The following is a 20450-nucleotide window of genomic DNA, read 5'->3' as shown; positions in this document are numbered from 1 at the left end:
AGCTTCTCTAAACACATGCTTAAATACAATATAGTAAAAAAAAAAAAAAAAAAAAAAAAAAGAAGAAATAGAACTAATCTCTTTGACAATCATCCCCAGCAGTGATCCATCCGCTGGCTTGTCATTTAATCAAGTTGACTAGATGCAAACAATCACTCTCCACTACAACTTTACGAGCATTGAATTGAACAGCTTACTTCAGCCCCAAAACTAGTGCTTTAGCTTCAACTATGCCTGCCTCCCACTGGCACCGAGTTTGTAGGAAAGCAGCACGAACAACGTCCCCTTCGTGGTTCTTAAAATAGCACCCAATCCCACACCCTTCTCATTAAAGCAAGCACCGTCCGTGTTTAATTTCATGACCCCCACTGCAGGAGGCCGCCACAGTGTTTGATCACGTTTCTGCACACCAATTCTTTGAGGCACCAGAGCAGCGACTTCCACATCTTCATACGCTTGAAGCAATGAAATCGCAACCGCTACAATTTCAGCAGGGTGTCTTTGGCAATCCCCTTATTCCACAACTCCCATGCTATCATTAACACACGAGCTCTCTCCTCCCCCAATTTTGAAACAACCCAATCAACCCAGTCTACTACATTATTAACCAGAGGACACCCCATTAGTAGCTCAGAGCTCTCCCATACCTCAGAAACAAAATTACATCCCCAGATTGCATGCAATTCAGACTTCTCAAACTTGTGACAACGAGTACATATTGGTGAGATGCTCTCTATTCGTCTGTGCAACCTCAAACTTGTGGGCAAGTCCCCCGAACAGAGTCTCCAAATAAAAATACTCACCTTCGGAGGGACTGCTAATTTCCAAATTTTCTGCCATAAAGATGTTGGGGTAGAAGAAACACTCCTGCCATCTTCCATGCATACTCCTAAGAAAAGCAATAATATGATAGCCAGATTTGACTGAGTACTCTCCTGATTTTTCATAACTCCATATATTATATATAAGAGTCATCCGAGCAAGTTGAAGCTAGAGGCATAATTAAAATTTCCTCTGCTTCAAAAGGCAGAAAATTTTCCTTCGCAGTCACTACATTTCAACCGCAACCATTATCATCCATCAGGTCAGCTACCAGCTCACAGTTGCTACCCTCGTTTTTTCTCGAAATCACACGGAATGAAGGGGTATATTTAACCATGGATCGCTCCAGATGTTCACTGCTTTGCTTGCCATCTCCGATCACCCACTTACACCCCTTTTCAAGCACCCATTTACTGCTTAATAATGATTTATACCTAGGGAATGATAGTCTGACTCCACAAGTAGGTGCTTCAATCCATATATACGCCTCAAAGTCACAGCAAATCGCACCGCCATCCCCTCAGCAAGCACAAGAGGCCATCTTCTACACATGTGCCTACAACCAGCAAACAGAACAGTCCCCTTGTCATCCCTTGCCACTGCCTCGAGCCCAACCCAGCCTTCCACTGTTCCACATAAAGAGAGGTATCACAGTTTATTTTGATCACCTTGCTGCTAGGCGCAATCCACTTCTTGGGGCTGTTTTTTCTCAACAAAAATAATTCAATGTTAGTAAAAATAATTCCAGTTTAATATAATAAGGTGAACTAAAACAATAACGTAATAATGAAAAAGTAAAACATTTTACTAATAGAATAGGAGGCCAAAATTATTGATATCAAGAATCTGGTAAGCGTAGAAAATTCAATGGGTTACAAACATTGTGAGCAGTACGTCCTTTTAGCACATGGGAAGAAGCCCTACATAGTACTTTGATAAGTCTTCTTATAGACATATACCACATACATACTTTGATCAATTAAAGATAAGTCCATAAGAATACAAGGTGAGAATACAAGATCGATAAGTCTTAGTTGTCTATCTTGAACAAGGATAAGTCTTTATTTCTCTTATATTTATTGGTCGCTTTACTATTGTGCTTGAAAAAATTGAGAGTGCTTTCCACCTCAATTCAATCTTTTTTTGCAGTAAAAATATATACACTATTTGCTTTGTTTGAATTTGTTGAGAAACATGAACGCCATAGTGGAAAATGCGGTAGGTGGACTTCTAGCCAGCGAAGCTCATGGAGTGATTGGAATAGTGTTGTCACGTATCAACGCCGAAATCAAGCTAGCTTGGGGATTTAAGAAAGAGTTAGAGGAGCTTCAAGTACAACTCAGTACAGTAATGGAGATGTTACAAGGTGCTTGTTCCCAGGCAATCACCAATTCACTGATGGATGATTGGCTCAAAAAAATCAAAGATGCTGCCTACGATGCTGACGACTTGTTGGACGAATGGTCCTATGAAGCTCTAGAGGCCAGAATCCGGATACGAAAGAGGGACAAGTTTATACGCGGAGTCTCTAAGCCCTTTTACAGCTTACGTATGGGTCACAAAGAAAGGGACTTGACAAAATTGATCAGCAACATCTACAGTGATGGTTACAAGCTTGGCATCAAACCTATCGGTGTTGCTGCAGGTGAGATTTACAACAATCAACACTCTCATCAAATTGAAGATCAAGAGACAAGGCTTTGTAACATGCGACACTATGTGGATGAAAAGTTACTCATAGGAAGGGATGAGGAGCTAGCACATGCACCTTGTTAAGTTATTATGTGATTCCAACACCAACAACTTATCAACTCTCACTGTGATAGGCATTGTGGGCATGGCAGGTACCCTACATATCATCTCTTTTACTACGTACATACTTCTACATACATTTATTTTTCGTTGTTACAAAATTGCTGAATTTTATTCATTTTCTTGTCATGACTGTACTATTTTCACCTGATGTAGATGCATGATATGCCTCGTGAACTACAATTTTATAAGTTGTAAAATTATTACCTTGATATTGTCACTCGATCAATTCATTCTATGATGTACTCGATGGATGCATAGTATAGTGTCCCTGAATATTCATATAATTTGATTTCTTTTTTTGCTCTTTTACTTCAATGGTAGGTTTGGGAAAGACGATATTGTGTAAACGCATTTCCAAGGTACATAAGGTGACAAAATTCTTCAACTCCATGGTTATTTGGCTTGTCATCTCTTCTAGTTTTGATCTGCTAGATATTTTAAATAGAATGGTGGAGATAGTTTTGAAAGATTCTTCAAACATGAGAGATAGACAGGCACTGATATTAAGGCTTCATGAAAAGTTGAAGAAAAAGAAGTATTTACTCATATTGGATGACGTATGGGATACAATTGATTGGGATTCCCTGAAATCTACGCTAGAGGAAATTGGTGGATCACGTGTTAATAATGTATTAGTGACTTCACGTGACAAATTTGCGGTAGAAAAAATGGAAACAACTGGTTATGATAAAATAACCATTAGAAAGCCCTCAATTTATATGTTGCAGGGATTGAGTGAATGTGACAGTTGGTCTCTTCTTATGAAGAGAATAGGTGATGATAATCTTGGCAGTGAGAAAGAGTTGATTGCAAGGAGGATGATGAAGAACTGTGGAGGCGTTCCTCTAGCCATAAAAGCACTAGGAAACTTGCTAAGGGATAAAGATATAGAGATATGGAAGGAGTTTGAGAAGAGTCATTTGTGGACGAATAAAGATAATAATGGCATTTTACCTTCCTTGAGATTAAGTTATGACTACTTACCATGCACGGCTTTGAAAAAATGCTTTGCTTATTGTGCCATTTTCGAAGAAGATGATATCATTGAAAAGCAAAAGTTGATATGCATGTGGATGACACAAGGCTTCTTGCACCCGTATGTTGAAATGGAGGCTAAAGGTGAAGAATATATTGAGCATTTGTTGAATAGTTCCCTTTTCCAAGAGCCAAAGATGGATGAATTTGGCAAAGTGAAGACATTTAAGATGCATGATCTAGTATTGTCTCTTGCACGTTTTATTTCAAAGGGAGAGTGCTGGTTTTCAGATGAAGATGAAATGTCAAATGAGGTTCGACACTTGATAGTTCCTAAACATTCTAAAAACAAAGAGCTCACTCTCACATCTTCTACAAAAAGGTTGAGAACATGCTTGCTTTACAATAAGAAACTTGAAGGTCCTAGCTTACATGTTTTGTTAAAAAACAACCCCTTAAGGGTGTTAGATATAGGACAAAATTGGAGTGAGGATTTTGATTGGGAGCTGTTGGGTAGGTTAAAACATTTGAGGTACTTTGGAAGTAGTGTTAGCCATGGTTTGGGTTTCATCGCCAAACTTTACCAGTTGCAAATACTATGTGTATATAGCCATAATCAATTAGTAACAGACCCAAATAAGAGTATTTTTCCAAAAGAAATAGGTAATTTAGTAAATTTAAGGCACATCCTCTATGTTAATGACATTGGTGTACCTTTACAAACTGTTTGGGTCCAATTTAGTCCAATTGGGCCTGGTCACTGAATGATCCAATTAAAAGCCCAAGGTTAAGGTTCAACTCTCCAAATGTGCTAAAGTCAAAAATCAAACATCCTCAAAGCCATGTCAAGGTCAGTCAACGGCCCAATCAGCTTGGCCCAGCCCAACTGACTTCCGGGCCCAATCCGCCTCCTTCATTAGCCAAGGTATAAAAGCCAACAATTTGGTCAATTCTTGGTAAGACAAAAAAGCCTCAAGCAACTAAACTCTTGCACAGCTTTCTCTCTCTAATATACTGACTTAAGCATCGGAGGGGCCTTCCTCGGCGTCCCCCCCGAGGCTAGTTTACGTGTATTTGTTGTGCAGGAAACCCTCGGCTCCTGCGTCGTTCGGACCGAGACCAAGTTCCCTCAAGATAAAAGGATCTTCCGAGATTCGATTGTTTTCATCCGAAACAATTTGGCGCCGTCTGTGGGGAACGCTACTAAATTTCGCGTCAGTCATCAAACACTCCGGCAGTCGCCATGACTAAGAGTGGAAAGAGTTCCAAGAAGGCTAAGAAGGGAGGAGGCCAGATTACGGTGAGGGAACGCCAGCCGGTTTATCCCTCCCCGGAGCAAGCCTCTTCCGAATCGGAGGCCCCCATTTCTCCGGAAAGGGAAGCCTCAAGAGGTCCTAGCCTCCAGGAGGAGAACACCTCGCACCACACTCGGCAGCCGGGGCCATCCCCGAGACCGAGTGGCTCAGGTGCGAGGAACTCCCCGCCGCGCCATAGCGTGCAATCCAGGTCACATCCGCGGGAGACTCCTCCCTCCGGACCCTCCACCGAGGAAGTGGCCAGAGCAGTGGCCATCTGCATGGAGTTCCTTAAAGCTCAAGGGGCTCCAATCCAGATGCCTGATGATCACCAGCCGGGAAACCTGAAAAGGAGGATCGGTCAGGATGATGGTGGACAAGTTCCACCACATAGACAGCTCGGCCAGAGGTGGCGAGGGGACACCCGAAACTCCAGTAAGGAGAGGAGGAGGAACCCTCAACCCTCTGACCACTCTGAAGCTCAGAATTCCATGGGGCCCTCCAAGGACCCGGAATTCGCCCGCCGAAGCGTTCACGAACGCTTGGGTTCGAGGGAGGTGAGTGTGCATAGCCGCCTCACCTTCCCAGAGGATACCGGACCCCACCCAACCTTGTCTCAGCCGGGGACGAAAACCACTTCCACCTCTGAGAGAGGAGGGAGCGAGGTCCCTGAGGCCGGGTACAAGGGGAAGGCGGTCATGGTTCCATCGAACTCGCCCTTCCAGAAGTGGATTCTGGAAGAGCATGTGCCAACGGTCAAAATCCCGGCACATATTACTTACGATGGTACCTCAGATCCTAAGGATCACATTGCCTCTTACGAGGGGCACATGTATCTGAACCCGAGGTCTGAGGCTACCTGGTGTAAATACTTTCCTACGACCCTCAAAGGTGTTGCCCAATCCTGGATCACCAAAGGGCTCAAGGAAGGCTCCATAACCGGTTGGAACGACCTCTCCAACAAGTTCAAGAGCAAATTCTCTACGGCCAACCGCCGAGAGAAGACCACTGCAGAGCTAATGAGTCTGCAGCAGGCGGAGGACGAGAGCCTCCGCGACTATCTGACTCGCTTCAGCAACGAGTCATCCGGAATCACAAGCCTGGATCAAGGCCTGGCCGTGTTCGCGCTACGGAACGGCCTCCAAGCTGGAAAGTTCCTGGACTTCATGGTCATGCATCCCCCGCAGACCCTGGAGGAAGCCTTGGAAGCATCGGATAGGTTCATCCGAGCCGAGGAGTGGAACAGATCCAGGTCTCAGTCTCGTCCGAGAATTGAGAAGCCGAAAGGGCAGCAGCCCGAAGTCTCGGCGCAGAGGAAAGGGAAGGCTAAGGCCTCAGAACCGTCCTCTGCTGCCGAGCCGAAGAAGGAAAGACACTTTCCCTACACGGGAAGGTACGATTCATACACTCCACTCTCCCTTCCCCGTGCTAAGATTTTCAGCACGACGAAGGACGAGGGGAGATTCAAAAAACCTCGTCCGTTGCCTCCCTGGCATCAGACGAGGGGAAAGGACCAGTGGTGCGAGTTCCATGACTCACCCGGACATCGCACCGAGGACTGCGTCCAGCTGAAGGACCAGATTGAGGATCTGGTCCGCAAGGGGTACCTGAGCCAATACCTCGCGGACAGGCGCGAGGAGAAAAAAGCTGAAAAAGATTCTCGGCAGGACCTCAACTTCGCTCGGAAGAAGGATAAGGGACCTCAGGGCAAGGAGTCCCTCGACATCCTGGTTATTTCCGGGGGAATCTCGCGAGGCACAGCCAAACGCCAACTGAGGGGTCTAACCCATCAGATTCATCAGGCTGAGCTTCGGCAGTCCCAGTCACCGGCGCCGAACATCCTGTTCACAGCCGAAGACTGTGAGGGGGTGGTATACCCCCACGATGACCCACTAGTAATCATTCTGGGCATCGCCAACCGCAACGTCTGGCGGACCCTCGTCGACGGCGGTAGCGGGGCGAACATCCTCTTCCGAGGAGCGTTCGACCAGCTGAGGATGGGAGCCGAGCACCTGGCCCCCGCACCCTACCCGGTGTCTGGATTCAACGGCTCTTCCTCGTATCCTGACGGGAAGATTACACTTCCTGTCACCATCGGCGAAGGCCGAGCAGCTAGGAATATCATGGCCGAATTTTTGGTCGTAGATGCTCCCTCTGCATACAACGTGATCATGGGGAGACCCCTCATTCACGGCATTCAAGGAGTCGTCTCCACGTATCATCAAATCATGATATACGTTTCAGACGAGGGACGCTCCGAGAAAATAAAGGGCAGTCAAAAAGAAGCCCGCCGATGCAATCACCTCAAGCCATCCACGTCTCGCCGAGGCGACCGTGGCGATGGGGAGGAAAAGCACCGGGACCGAAACGCCAAAAAGCCGAGAGGCTCAGACGTTTCGGCTAATGAAGCCCCAGACAACGAGAAATCTGATGGGGGCCAAAAGGCTGACTCCGCCTCAGAGCCGAACGACTCTGATGGCCAGCCGCGGTCAGGAAAGTCTGCTAATATTGATAGCAGGCCGGAATTCGAGGAATCCAACTCTAAGAGCATGGAAATGGATGACCTGACCGAGTCAATAGAACTGACCGTAGGAGATCCGAACAGATGTGTTAGCATCGGGTCGTCACTGGAGCCAAACACCCGTGCGGCACTCGTCCAACTCCTACGGGCCAGTGGAGACGTGTTCGCCTTCTCAGCCGCAGAAATGCCCGGGATTGATCCGGACTTCGTCTCCCATAGGCTTAATGTCGACCCCTCCAGTCGACCCATTAAGCAGAAAAAGCGGAACTACTCCGCCGAAAAGAACCAGAACATCGCAGCTGAGGTCGATAAGCTCCTAGATGCTGGGTTCATTGAACCCTGTCAGTATCCGGAGTGGCTGGCCAATGTTGTAATGGTTCAGAAGGAAAATGGTAACTGGAGGATGTGCGTTGACTTCACGGACCTGAATAGGGCATGTCCCAAGGACTCCTATCCGCTGCCGAGGATCGACCAACTGGTCGACTCGACAAGCGGGCATGCTCTGCTCAGTTTCATGGACGCATTCTCGGGATACCATCAGATCTTCATGCACCCCGAGGACCGAGCTAAAACAGCGTTCATAACAAGTTCCGGGTTGTACAATTACAGAATGATGCCCTTCGGATTGAAAAATGCGGGGGCAACATATCAGAGGTTGGTTGATCAGGTTTTCGCCGAGCAAAAAGGCCGAAACATGGAGGTTTATGTTGACGACTCAATCGTCAAAAGCATAAAAGAAAAAGATCATGTCACGGACCTAGCCGAAACCTTCGCCACCCTCAGAAAATACAAAATGAAGCTGAATCCGAAGAAATGTGTCTTCGGCGTGAAGTCAGGCAAGTTCCTCGGCTTCATGGTCAGCAAGAGGGGGATTGATGCAAACCCCGCCAAAGTACAAGCTGCTTTAGACCTCCCCGAGCCGAAGACAAAAAGAGATATTCAGCGTCTAGCCGGGAGAATGGCTGCCTTGTCCAGGTTCATCTCACGAGCCTCAGACAAAGGGCTCCCTTTCTTCAAGGCGCTGAAGCTCCAAAATTCAAAAGGCATTGAATGGGGAGACGAACAAAAGTCAGCCTTTCAGCAGCTCCGTGAACACCTGGCTCAACTCCCAACACTGGCAAGGCCAGTCGTAGGAGACATCCTATACTTATACGTGGCGGTCAGTCCAGCCACGGTAAGCGCGGTGCTGCTAAGGGAAGAAGAAAAAGTTCAACAGCCGATCTATTTCGTCAGCCACACCCTGACGGATGCCGAGACGCGCTACCCATTGTTAGAAAAAGTGGCTTATGCAGTGGTGGTGGCTGCTCGGAAGTTGCGACCCTATTTTGATTCTCATCAAATAGCGGTTCTAACTGATCAGCCGTTAGAGAAAGTCCTCGGCAAGGTTGAAAAATCCGGTAGACTAGCAAAGTGGGCTTTCGAGCTCACCGAGTTCAGTATCGGTTATCAGCCGAGAACAGCCATCAAGGCGCAAGCCTTGGCAGACTTCTTGGCCGAGTGCTCCTATCAGGAGACTCTGGATGCAAGGAGGAAAATCTGGACCGTCTTCACGGATGGGTCCTTCACCGTGAACGGTTCGGGGGCAGGGGTCGTCATTACCTCTCCCGAAGGCAAAACCTTCGAGTATGCACTAAAATTTTCATTCAAAGCCTCTAACAACGAGGCCGAATATGAAGCAGCCATTGCTGGCTTAGACCTGTGCATATCGTTGGAAGCCGAGCATGTCTACCTCAAGACAGATTCTCAGCTGGTCGCCAATCAGATCCGGGGGGAGTATGAGGCTAAAGAGCCTTCAATGGCAGCTTACCTCACAAGGATCAAATCGACAATTGCGAAGCTGAGATCTTTCGAAGTAGAGCTGATCCCAAGGGGTCAAAATGCTCAAGCGGACGCACTCTCCAAACTTGCAAGCTCAACTCTGACTGAGTTAAGCCGTTCTGTCTATGTGGAGGTGCGCCGAGAAAAGAGTGTAGCCGAAGCAATATCAATCTGCTGCGCTGCACTCGAGCCGAGCTGGATGGATGACATCCTGGCTTATAAACTCAGGGACGAGCTCCCCGAGGATAGGAATTCGGCCTCCAAGATAAAGCGGATCAGTTCACGATTCCTCGTCTTCGGCGGCCAACTCCTCAGAAAATCCTTCTCCGCTCCATTATTGAAATGCGTGGGTCCAACGGATGCCGACTATATTCTCCGAGAGATTCACCTCGGCATCTGCGGAAACCACATAGGAGGGAGAACCTTAGCCCACAAAGCTCTCAGGGCAGGGTATTTTTGGCCTACAATGATCTCGGATGCAAAGAACATGGTCAGAAAATGCGAGAAATGCCAAAAATTTGCACCGGTAATCCATCGGCCATGCCTAGATCTCCAGCCAATTCTTAATCCTCTTCCATTTGCACAATGGGGGTTGGATATTCTGGGACCCTTTCCCGAGGCCCCATACAAAAGAAAGTGGCTGATAGTCGGAATCGACTATTTCAGCAAATGGATTGAAGCGGAAGCTGCTTCAAGCATATCTGAGCAAACTGTCAGACAGTTCATCTGGCAGAACATAATAACTCGGTTCGGCATCCCAAAAGTTTTTGTGTTCGACCACGGCAGACAGTTTGACAACCTGCCCTTGCGCCGATACACTGACCAATTCGGGATAAAATTGGCTTACTCCGCGGTTTGCCACCCTCAGAGTAATGGCCAAGCCGAAGCCGCAAATAAACAGATCCTTAACGCTCTCAGAAAAAGAGTAGAGGATCAAAAGTCCAAGTGGGTAGAGGAACTTCCGGGAACCCTCTGGTCACTCCGGACAACCGAGAAGGAGGCAACGGGGCATTCACCTTTTCAGCTGGTGTATGGATCCGAAGCAGTGCTTCCAGTGGAAGTGGGCTCAGAAAGCCTACGAGTGAATCTCTTCTCAGCCGAGGAAAATGAGCAGCTCATGAAAGAGTCCCTCGACTTCCTTGACGAGATTAGAGATCTAGCCCGAGAAAGGATGGCTGCACACAAGCTCAGAATGAGCAAGTCCTACAACCGAAGAGTCTATCAACGACCTCTCAGGGTTGGGGATTTAGTTTTGAGGAATGCTGCAGCTGTTCAAAAAAGTCGCATTCATGGCAAACTCTCAGCATCTTGGGAGGGACCTTATGAAATTTATCAAGAGCTTCAGCCCGGTACCTTCAGACTCAAACAAATGGATGGCACCGAGCTGAAAAACCATTGGAATGCCGATGTGCTCAAAAAAATACTATGTGTAAATCCTTCGGATAGTACAATCTAGTCTTTATGCTTTCTACGGTTTTTCGAAAATTCAAGGTTTCATTCGGCGCTGTCCGGGGTATTGCATAATGATGCCTTGTACCTCGGCAAGCCGTAAAACCTGCCAAAAAAGGATACAAGCCCGAAGTATTGCATAGTGATGCCTTGTACTTCGGAGAAGCTGTTCCTTTGGGCAAAAAGGCCATAGACTTATCCGAAACATAGCCTAAAAAATAGGAACTGATAAAGCCCCGAAGTATTGCATAGTGATGCCTTGTACTTCGGATGAATCAGTTCCGGGTGGTAGTTGCAACTCTGAAGTATTGCATGATGATGCCTCGTACTTCAGATAAACTGCTGCCCCGGCATGGTGTTTCGGATAGTTGTTCCCTTGGATGAATTGAAGAAAGTGTCACAAGAGTACCATCTCTAGAGTGAAAACTCTCAGGTGGGAAATCAGTACTTTAAAAACAGATGTAGAAAATAAAGCAAAGTGTACAAAGATCCTCTGCTTAGCCGAGAAAAATTATCAGCCATTCCAGAATTCAGAAGACCTCATCTTCAGATTTCTGGGGGGGCAGAGGGAAATAGAGAAATGGCACAACTGATCTAATACCCTTCAGCTCAGCCGAAGTTTGATACTTATGTCAGTTTTTTCACAAGTTGAAAACATCCGAGTACAAACGGCAAAAAGAAGTCTCAGCAGAAATGATTCTCGCTAGCCGAAGTTCTGCACTTAGCAAATATTTGAAAGATCATTCAAAGAAAGCAGTAAAGTGCGAAGACTGGTAAAGCGAAGAAAAAAAAAATACACAAGAAAGCTGAGAAAGTGAACTTCTTTGAAATAAAAATGTTGAATTACAAAAATAGTCGGCAGCCGCCCACAAGCGGAAAGTAACAGCTGCCGAAATACGTACAGGCAAAATAAAAATATAATAAGCTGTTGTACGATAAGGCAAGCTGAAGCAAAAAAAAACAAAAGGCAAAAATTCAGAAAGCGGCAAGTCTAAAGTTGAGCGCATGATGAACCGCAAGATTCTGAAGACGACTGCCCGAGTTCCTATGCTTCAGCCTGAGGATCAGACTGATCAGCTTCATTGGGCCCAATGGTGGTCTCAGCTCCAGCAGCAGAAGAAGCAGGCTTTGCACTCTGCCGAGCCTCCCTTTCCCTCTGCTCAGCCTCCAACTCCATCCTCTCAGCTTCTTCCTCGGCTTCCTCAGCCTTAAGGATTTCAGCTTCGATTGGAGTGGCATACTTCATGTGAGGGTCTTCGGGATCTTGGACCCATTCAGCACATTTGGACCAGTCCAGCTTCGGCTCAGCATGAAGGCAGACCCTTCGGCACACTCTGAACCCGTTTCTAAAACCCATTTCATACTCTTCTTGGGTATAGATACGGACTTTGAGTAGAGCCTCAGCATCGGCCAACTTCTTCTTCGTCTCCTCCAAGTCTTCCTCGGATCTCTTCAGCTCATCGACGAGCTTGGAGGAGGAGCCTTTCAGCTCGGTAAACTCTTGCTGAACCTGGGAAGCCTCGGCCTGAACTTGGACCATTTCTTCCTTCTTGGCAGTGAGCTGATCCTCAGCCTCTTGTAGCTTAGCTCTTTGAGCTTCAGCAGCAGCAGCAGCCCTTGAGAGTTGGACATCCCTAGCTTGGAGCATCTCTTCAGCAGCCATTCTGCTGGCTTCAAGAGATTCTAGCTGATGCTGCACCTCAGCCTGTGCAGCAGCTCCTTGGATTCGGCTCTCGATAGCAGCCTTGAACTTGGAGATGTCCACCCCCAGGTGCTCTTGGAGGAATTTTTCCCCTTCCATCAGTGGGGGAAAAACCTCCATCTCCATAGCATCACAGAAGGTTTTCAGAGCTTCGGCAGCTTTTTTACCGTACTCCTCAACCTCCTGCTGCTTCTCTTCAGCTGCTGCTTGCTTCAGCTTAGCAAGCTTAACTTCCTCTTCAGCCACCTTCCTTTCGTGCACAGCAGCGTCTACCCTATCTTGTAGGGTATCAATCAGCTCTACAGTGAGAGTCTGATTGTGCACGAACTGAAAACAGGGGCACAAGTTAAAAAAGTAAAAAATAATAGCTGAAAGGTTGAGTTCAGAAAGAAATCAAGGCAAGGAGAATTACCTGCATCATCAGCAGTTGGTTGGACCTGGCAGGGTCAGGAACTGATCTGCTGGATTCGCCCATCCCAGCAGTGGCCTTCAGCGACCAAATCCTTGCCCTATCTACTTCGGACAGGCCAGCAAAATCGCCGAAGTAGGCTGCAGCACCTTCTCGGTTCTGACCCCATATGAGGTCCCAGATGTGGTCTGGGACTGGAATTCGGGGGGCCGAGAAACCCATTTCTCCAGACTGCAGCGTCTGGAAGGAAGGGAAGGATGACGATGGAGCCTCTTTAGCTTTGGGTGGCTCAACGTCCTCCTTCTCAGAAGAGTCAATTATTGTGACCTCTTCTTCTTCAGGTGTGAGGACGAAGGCCCCAACCTCTCTGGCAATGTCCGCCGTGAAACCCTCAGCACTGGGCATCACGGCGTCTCCATCCTTGTCCTCGGCGGCACTCTCTCGAGCTTCTTCCAGAACCTCTCCCTTAGGTTTGGGAGTTCTCTGATCCACCTCCATCTCGGGGGGTGGCGGAGAGGCCCTTGGGGGTGATTGAGGCGGTGGCCGGGGAACCCTCGGCGATCCATTGCCTTCCTCAGGTTCCCTTATTGCGACGCCGATGGTCATCGGCCTCTGCTGAAAGTCATGAGGGCCGATGATGGCCATCCTTCGGCGCCTTTTCAGAAGAGGCTGCTCGTCCATATCTGAGTCTGAAGACTCTTGTATTTGATCTTCGGGACGAACAGGAGCTTTGCCTTCTCTGTGTCTGTTACTCTCTTCAGACTGTAACAGACAGGGGGGAAGAAGAGTGTGAGTAAAAAAAAAAAAAAAAAAGAAGAAAGACAAAGTTAAGTCTAAAGGCTCACCGAGGTCTTCAGCAAAGCCTCGTCTTCTTCAGCTGCCCTAGCCGCAGCTTCTTCAGCAACTCTGGAGGACCCTTCTCCACCTTCACAAGCTTCAATAACCCGTGCAACCTCTTCGGCTGTACGGGCAGCTTCAGCTTCTTCTTCCAGCAGCTGAAACAAGGGATCCCTCTTCTTCCACCAAGGCTTCTGCCTCTGATACAGAGCAACAGCCTCAATTTGGAAGTGGGAAGAGTCTAGGTGAACCTCTCGGCGCCTTGGTTCAGTGATAGGGGGAGCCCGATCAGTTACGACTCGTTCTCGGTTGACGCCAAGGCGAGCGTAATCAATGCCGATGTTGGTCTCGTCCCGTTCTGAAAAAGAAAAGGGGAGAAGTCAATTCAGTTAGTTCGGCACATCACAAGAAAGCAAAATGAAAGAAGAAAAGAGATAATTAAAAGGCCTCGGCCCCAGCCGAAGAAGATTACCATCCCTAAACTTTCGGCTGAGGCCGACAGCTGCCAGCATATTCTCTTGGAAAACATAGTGCGTATCGGGGAGCCAAGTCTCCGGGATATGCTGCATTCGGCCGCTGCCTCCCCGGTTCGGCAGCTTGCCGAAGATGTTCTGCTGATTAAGGTTCGGGTCTGGCCCGCTATCTTCGGGAGGACCTAAACTTCCCATATCAGGATCCGGCTCGGCAAGATACCGGGGAGCGCTGAAAACGTAAGGGTGGCTCGGCTCCGTGGGTGCCCTAACCCAAATCCATTGACCTCTCCAGTCCTTGTCTGAAGAGTCGTTCGGCCACATGGTTAGGAACGGGGGCCGAGACTCAATCCGATACCACCCAGAGCCATGGCATCCGTGCCCACTTTGAATGTTTGGCACTAGCCGATGGAGCCTTTTGAAGCAATGCAGGTTCGGCACGTACCTGAAGAATTTGCAGACCCATAAGTACGTCATTACCCTTCGGATGCTGGTGGGGGTCAGCTGGCACAGGGAAATGTTGTAATGGATCAGCAAGTCTCGGACGAAAACGTCCAAAGGGAACCTCAGCCCATACTGAAGCTGTCTCGTGTACACCCCCACATACCCCGGGGGTGGACGATGGATTCTATCGGATGCTGAGGGCATTCGGCACCAATATCCATCAGCTTCAAAAATGCCGTAGTGCAACTCAATTTGCTCGGCAAATCGATATTGATCGGCGTTCTCTACCCACCATGAGTAGGGGCGGTTCTTTATCATGGCCGAAGCTACTTCGGCATCCTCCCACTCTGAAAACCCTGGGAGGATATCCCAAAGGACAGCGGGAACTTCATCATCCCGTCCTGAAGCGCTCACCCCCTCAGCCCTCTGAGGAGGAGCCGAAGAAATGGGAGTCGCCCTAACCCCTTCAGCAGGGTCAGACTCTGTCCTTCGTCCATTCCAGGTCCCAATCCTGTCCCTGGGATCGGGGATTAGCCTTGCTCTTCTTGGAGCACGGGCTCCACCTCTAACTCCCCTCACCATTGACGAATTTCGAAGGAAAAAGTCGAAAAAGGGGAAAGAGTGCAAAGTCGAAGAAAAATGAAATAAAATCAAAGGAATTTACCTTGATCTGAAGCAAAAGTCGCCGATTTACGAATTGGTAGTGACAAGTCTCAGCTTCTAAGCTTAATGCTCGGGGAATTTGCGAAGTTTTGATGCGGGCTCTTGAGCGTTCTTGAGAATTCTGGGTTTGTGTTGATGAATGAGTGGGGAGAGAAGACGCGCCTCTATTTATATCTCCAGAAATGGGAATTCAAGGAGTCTGCGTTTCAATTTCTCTCAAGCACCCCACTAAGTAACCGTTAAACACACGACCTTGCAGTTAAGTCGCCCACTACCCGTCCAACTTCCGCAATTATCCACATTAACTGTTGTTATCTCATTAATCATGGGTTAATTACGGTTTAAATTCACATTTTTGGATTAACAAATCATTCACTTCCCTCCTTTTCTGATTAAATCAAACCCGACCCGTCATCCTTCCAAATCGGGTCTGGGGGGCAAGTTGTTTGGGTCCAATTTAGTCCAATTGGGCCTGGTCACTGAATGATCCAATTAAAAGCCCAAGGTTAAGGTTCAACTCTCCAAATGTGCTAAAGTCAAAAATCAAACATCCTCAAAGCCATGTCAAGGTCAGTCAACGGCCCAATCAGCTTGGCCCAGCCCAACTGACTTCCGGGCCCAATCCGCCTCCTTCATTAGCCAAGGTATAAAAGCCAACAATTTGGTCAATTCTTGGTAAGACAAAAAAGCCTCAAGCAACTAAACTCTTGCACAGCTTTCTCTCTCTAATATACTGACTTAAGCATCGGAGGGGCCTTCCTCGGCGTCCCCCCCGAGGCTAGTTTACGTGTATTTGTTGTGCAGGAAACCCTCGGCTCCTGCGTCGTTCGGACCGAGACCAAGTTCCCTCAAGATAAAAGGATCTTCCGAGATTCGATTGTTTTCATCCGAAACACAAACTTTACCGTCCATAAATTTAGGGAAAAAATGGGGTTGGAGATTTGGTGAACTAGGGTCGTTGAATAATCTTAGGGGTACATTGAAACTCTACAATTTACATAATTTAAGTGGTGAAGAAGAAGCTCGCAGCCTACTTCTAGACAACAAGTCATATCTTAGCAGTTTAGTTTTCAATTGGGTTCATAACTTGAAAATAAAAAAGGAAACCAATGATAATGAAATTCTAGAAGCCCTGCAACCTAATGTCAATTTGAAAATGTTTGAGATCTTGAATTATTGCGGTACTACATTTCCAAAATGGCTAATTGAAGGAGGTTCCTCACATCCCAACCTCGTCTCCCTGAAGATTTATGGGTGTGAAGCTGAGGGAAATCTGAAATTGGAGAACTTGAGATGTCTTCGTTTCTTAACAATACAACATTGCAAGAAGCTGATTATTGAATTACCTGAGGAAGGGTTTCGATGTCGCGAATCTTTGGAAGAAATAATGGTGGTAGATGGTTGTTACTACTTCAGAAATCCAGTAGGGTTGGGCAGCCTTCCTCGTTTAAGGGAACTGTGCACTGATGTAATACAACTAGTTACAGACTTGGATAGAAAAAGTCCAGTTTGCAAATCTCTTGAAAAATTAAAATTGATAGGTGATAAGACTGATAACTGTTCTACGAATGAACTTCCCGATCAGCTCCAACATTTAAAGGCACTCCAATGTTTGGCAATTGAAAAATTCTCAAATATGAACAGTATACCCAACTGGTTGGGGAAATTGACATCTCTCAGAGAGCTGTCTCTCTTAAGCTTGCCCAGTTTGAAGTATCTCCCTTCTTTTTTGACAAGAAAGTATTTTCCTAATGTGTTTCATGAGAAGTCATCATGTTGGGTGAGACATGGGGAGACTTGGAGTGAATCCTGATGGGTTTTATGACAAAAGGATAATTTTCAAAAAACCACCCAAAAATGTGTTGAATTTCTAACTAACCATCCAAAAAAAAATTTATTTTAAAATACCACCCATTAAATTAATTTTTTGCTCAGATTCCCATCCAATTTGAAAATCCGGTGGTTTTTTAGCTTGTGGGGCCCACATAACGGCTAGTTTATGCTTTTATTTGTTTTCTTCCCCCGATTTTTCCTATAAAAGTGTATTCCTTATTCAATTTTTGCAATTAGAAGCAAGCTTAATTTTGTGTAATTTGGGGAAAATTTTTGTTTAGGAGCAAAAGTTGAATAAGGAATACACTTTTATAGGAAAAATCGGGGGAAGAAAACAAATAAAAGCATAAACTAGCCGTTATGTGGGCCCCACAAGCTAAAAAACCACCGGATTTTCAAATTGGGTGGGAATCTGAGCAAAAAATTAATTTAATGGGTGGTATTTTAAAATAATTTTTTTTTTGGGTGGTTAGTTAGAAATTCAACACATTTTTGGGTGGTTTTTTAAAAATTTTCCTATGACAAAAGCAGGCGTTACATAGACGAGTCCTCATGGAAAAATTGTTTCATCAGGTATCAGGTATGTTACCAATTACGTTCTCTTTTTATGTTTTAAGAATGAGAAAAAATCTTAGCATGTAAATTAATCCAACAAAATGATCAAATTTCATTAGCGTAAAATTATGCACATTTATCAAAAAAAAAAAAGTGCACTATTAATTTAAAAGTTGTGCACGTTTATTTTACACTTATAGTTGACTTTTACACTATTTACATATCTCACTTTGACTAGCTATGGTGATTTATAGGTTATAAAAATTATAGTTATGTAAAATATAGTTATACTTGTCTCAATCTAATATCAAAATTTTGTAATTTTTACACATTGGTAATTAAAGATAATAAAGATCAATATATATTGGAAGTGTTTGCAAATGTTAAGAAATAGAGGAAGTATATGATATTTTTTTCACCTTTTTTCCTCCACAACATCTCTCTAGCTTCCTTATTTTATTTCATTTTGTATTTTTTTACATTTTTGAACCATTTATGCAAATTATAACATATAGTATTTTCCGTTTTTTTTTTAAAAAAAAAAAACATAAAGTGTTTTTGTTTTTTAGCTATTAAATTTCTCGCGTGGCTCTTTAAATAACGAAAAAAAAAAACATTTCCGTCTATAAGTCCATTCCAGGTTTAGAATATTCCCTTTATTGCATGCATTTCTACATCCTGCAGAAATTTCATCAAATTTGATTAGCCTTTGTTTGGATTAAATATCGCAGAATCATATTATTACTGTTATATCTGCTCTCGTTTTACAGGGTGGTTTTTCCAGATCAAATATTGGACCACAATATTCTGGAAGAGAAGGAGAAAATTGCTATTGACCAATTGAGGAAGCGTATGAGGTTTTTTTTTTAAAAAAAAAATATAATATAATGTGATTCTAGCCGGAAATACTAATGTGGTAGTGCTACCCTAACTTTTAAATTTTTTGTGGTAGTTGTTTTTAAAAAAAATTTAAAAGATAGTTGTTTTCAAAATAGAGGCTATAATTGGTAGTTGTTGACAAAATTAGCTAGTTTTAACTTTTTATCTAGCCTTTTAGAATGCATGATAATTGATAATTGGTACTCTGTAAGTATTATCTTGGGATTGATCAGATTTATAGAATTACTAGTTTTGTACCCGTGCGATGCCCAGGTTGCTTATTGAATTTTAAGATAAATTTTTAATCTATATGTCAAATTTTAAAACATATATTTGATACAAAATTAGTTAGGAATTGATGTGTTTTTGTGATAATTTAAACTATATAGTAGGCATGCATGTAATGACTAATAATAATAACATTGGTGAAAAACATTCTTTGACCTGTAACCTGAAATAATGACCCTGTTCGAAATGACTCGTGACCCGACCCGATTGACAGGTCTACACATAGTAATAAAATTAAAAAAACTAGTTTTGTGCCCGTACGATGCCCGAGTTGTTTATTGAATTTTAAGATTAATTTCTAATCTATATGTCAAATTTTAAAACATATCATTGATACAAATTTAGTTAGGAAATTATGTGTTTTAATTTTGTGACAATTTAAACTATGTAGTAGGCATGTAATGACTAATAATAATAATATTGGTGAAAACATTTCTTTACCCGTAACCTGAAATAATGACCCCGTCCGCAATGACTCGTGATCCGACCGATTGATGGGTAGGTTTACACACAGTAATAAAATTATATTAGATTTTGAAGTATTATTATTTTTAATTGATTAGAATATATTATAAAAATAGATGTTGTACATTTTGAACTAATTCCTTCGCTCCAAAAAAATATTATGATACAAAAAATAAAATTATATGATAATTTATGAGAGTTATAATGTAATTATTTTTTGAATAAAATTATAATTCAATTTGTAAATATTGGTATTTTATCGAAAATAAAACTCTAAATTAACCATTTTATCTTAAAATTCTATCCAAATTTGATTGAAAATAGAATTCTAAACGAACTTTTTTATCCTACAAATTGAATTCTGTATAACTCTATCCTACATGGCGCAACACTTGGCGAAAATTTAGAACCCAAGTGTCGCTGTCTCGTCGCCTGGCTAAAAGTTTAGCTTTATATATTAGTTATATGATAGGTTGACGCTTAATTATACTCGTGTTATGAAATATTTGTGGATATCCATTATCCTCCTTTGTATCATTCCGGAACAATCTAGATCTAGGGTTTATATTCTTATTCATTCAAACCCTAATATATTGTATTTATATATACCCCATTATATGGAATAGAAATACACTGATATATTCTCTATCAATCTCTCTTATATTTCTCCCTATTTTATAACACGTTATCAGCACCAGCCCTACTTGATTGAGCAAATAAAATTAGCATCATTAAGGTTAGTGTTTATTTTAATTTTTCTAATGAAATATAAGTAACGATCACGTAATATATTATAGATCATATATGATTGTTTTGGGTCAAGGTGTTTCATCATTAGGTGATTATATATTATGGCTTGACTTGTTAATTGTGTGCGTGGGATCGGTTGATTAATTTATTTATTTATTTATTTGTGTGAATGTATTTTCGTGAAATTGAAGTTTACCATATCAATCAATAATACAGAGTATATATGCTTGTGATCATGCATGTGATTTTTCTACAATACTTCATACCATTAGGTTCTTTATATGGGTTATTTCAAAGTCTTTCATTTAGTTTTTGTTCTACTTCTATTTATACTCTACATCAACCTTTTGCATCTGTTTTGTTTTTCTTTGGCCATACTGAAATTATTTACATGATTATCATATTTTGGCAAGCGCTAATTTGTTTAAACTTGGTTGAGTTTCCCACAATTAAATAATTG

At 44.0% G+C, this 20450-nt stretch overlaps 1 protein-coding gene across 2 annotated transcripts; it reads left to right on the top strand.

Annotated features, from left to right (window-relative positions):
- The first annotated feature begins 1423 nt into the window (after positions 1-1423).
- On the top strand, positions 1424-18792 carry LOC110733183 (putative disease resistance protein RGA3). Of its 2 annotated transcripts, XR_002513569.1 has the most exons (4): positions 1424-2666; positions 2959-4330; positions 16115-17633; positions 18379-18792. XR_002513569.1 is itself a non-coding variant. In XM_021913192.1 (3 exons), the coding sequence occupies exons 1-3, from the start codon at positions 2585-2587 to the stop codon at positions 17031-17033; spliced, it is 2373 nt and encodes a 790-aa protein (XP_021768884.1). In that variant the 5' UTR covers positions 1424-2584; the 3' UTR covers positions 17034-18792. The 2 variants fall into 2 exon arrangements, 1 of the variants encoding a protein (XP_021768884.1); XM_021913192.1 differs by having other exon boundaries at positions 16115-18792.
- The last annotated feature ends 1658 nt before the right edge of the window (positions 18793-20450 follow it).

This window comes from Chenopodium quinoa, unplaced genomic scaffold (assembly GCF_001683475.1).
Source record: "Chenopodium quinoa cultivar QQ74 unplaced genomic scaffold, ASM168347v1, whole genome shotgun sequence".
NCBI lineage: Eukaryota > Viridiplantae > Streptophyta > Magnoliopsida > Caryophyllales > Amaranthaceae > Chenopodium > Chenopodium quinoa.
Note: the sequence above shows the minus strand (reverse complement) of the source record. Positions and strands in the feature narration are given on the sequence as shown.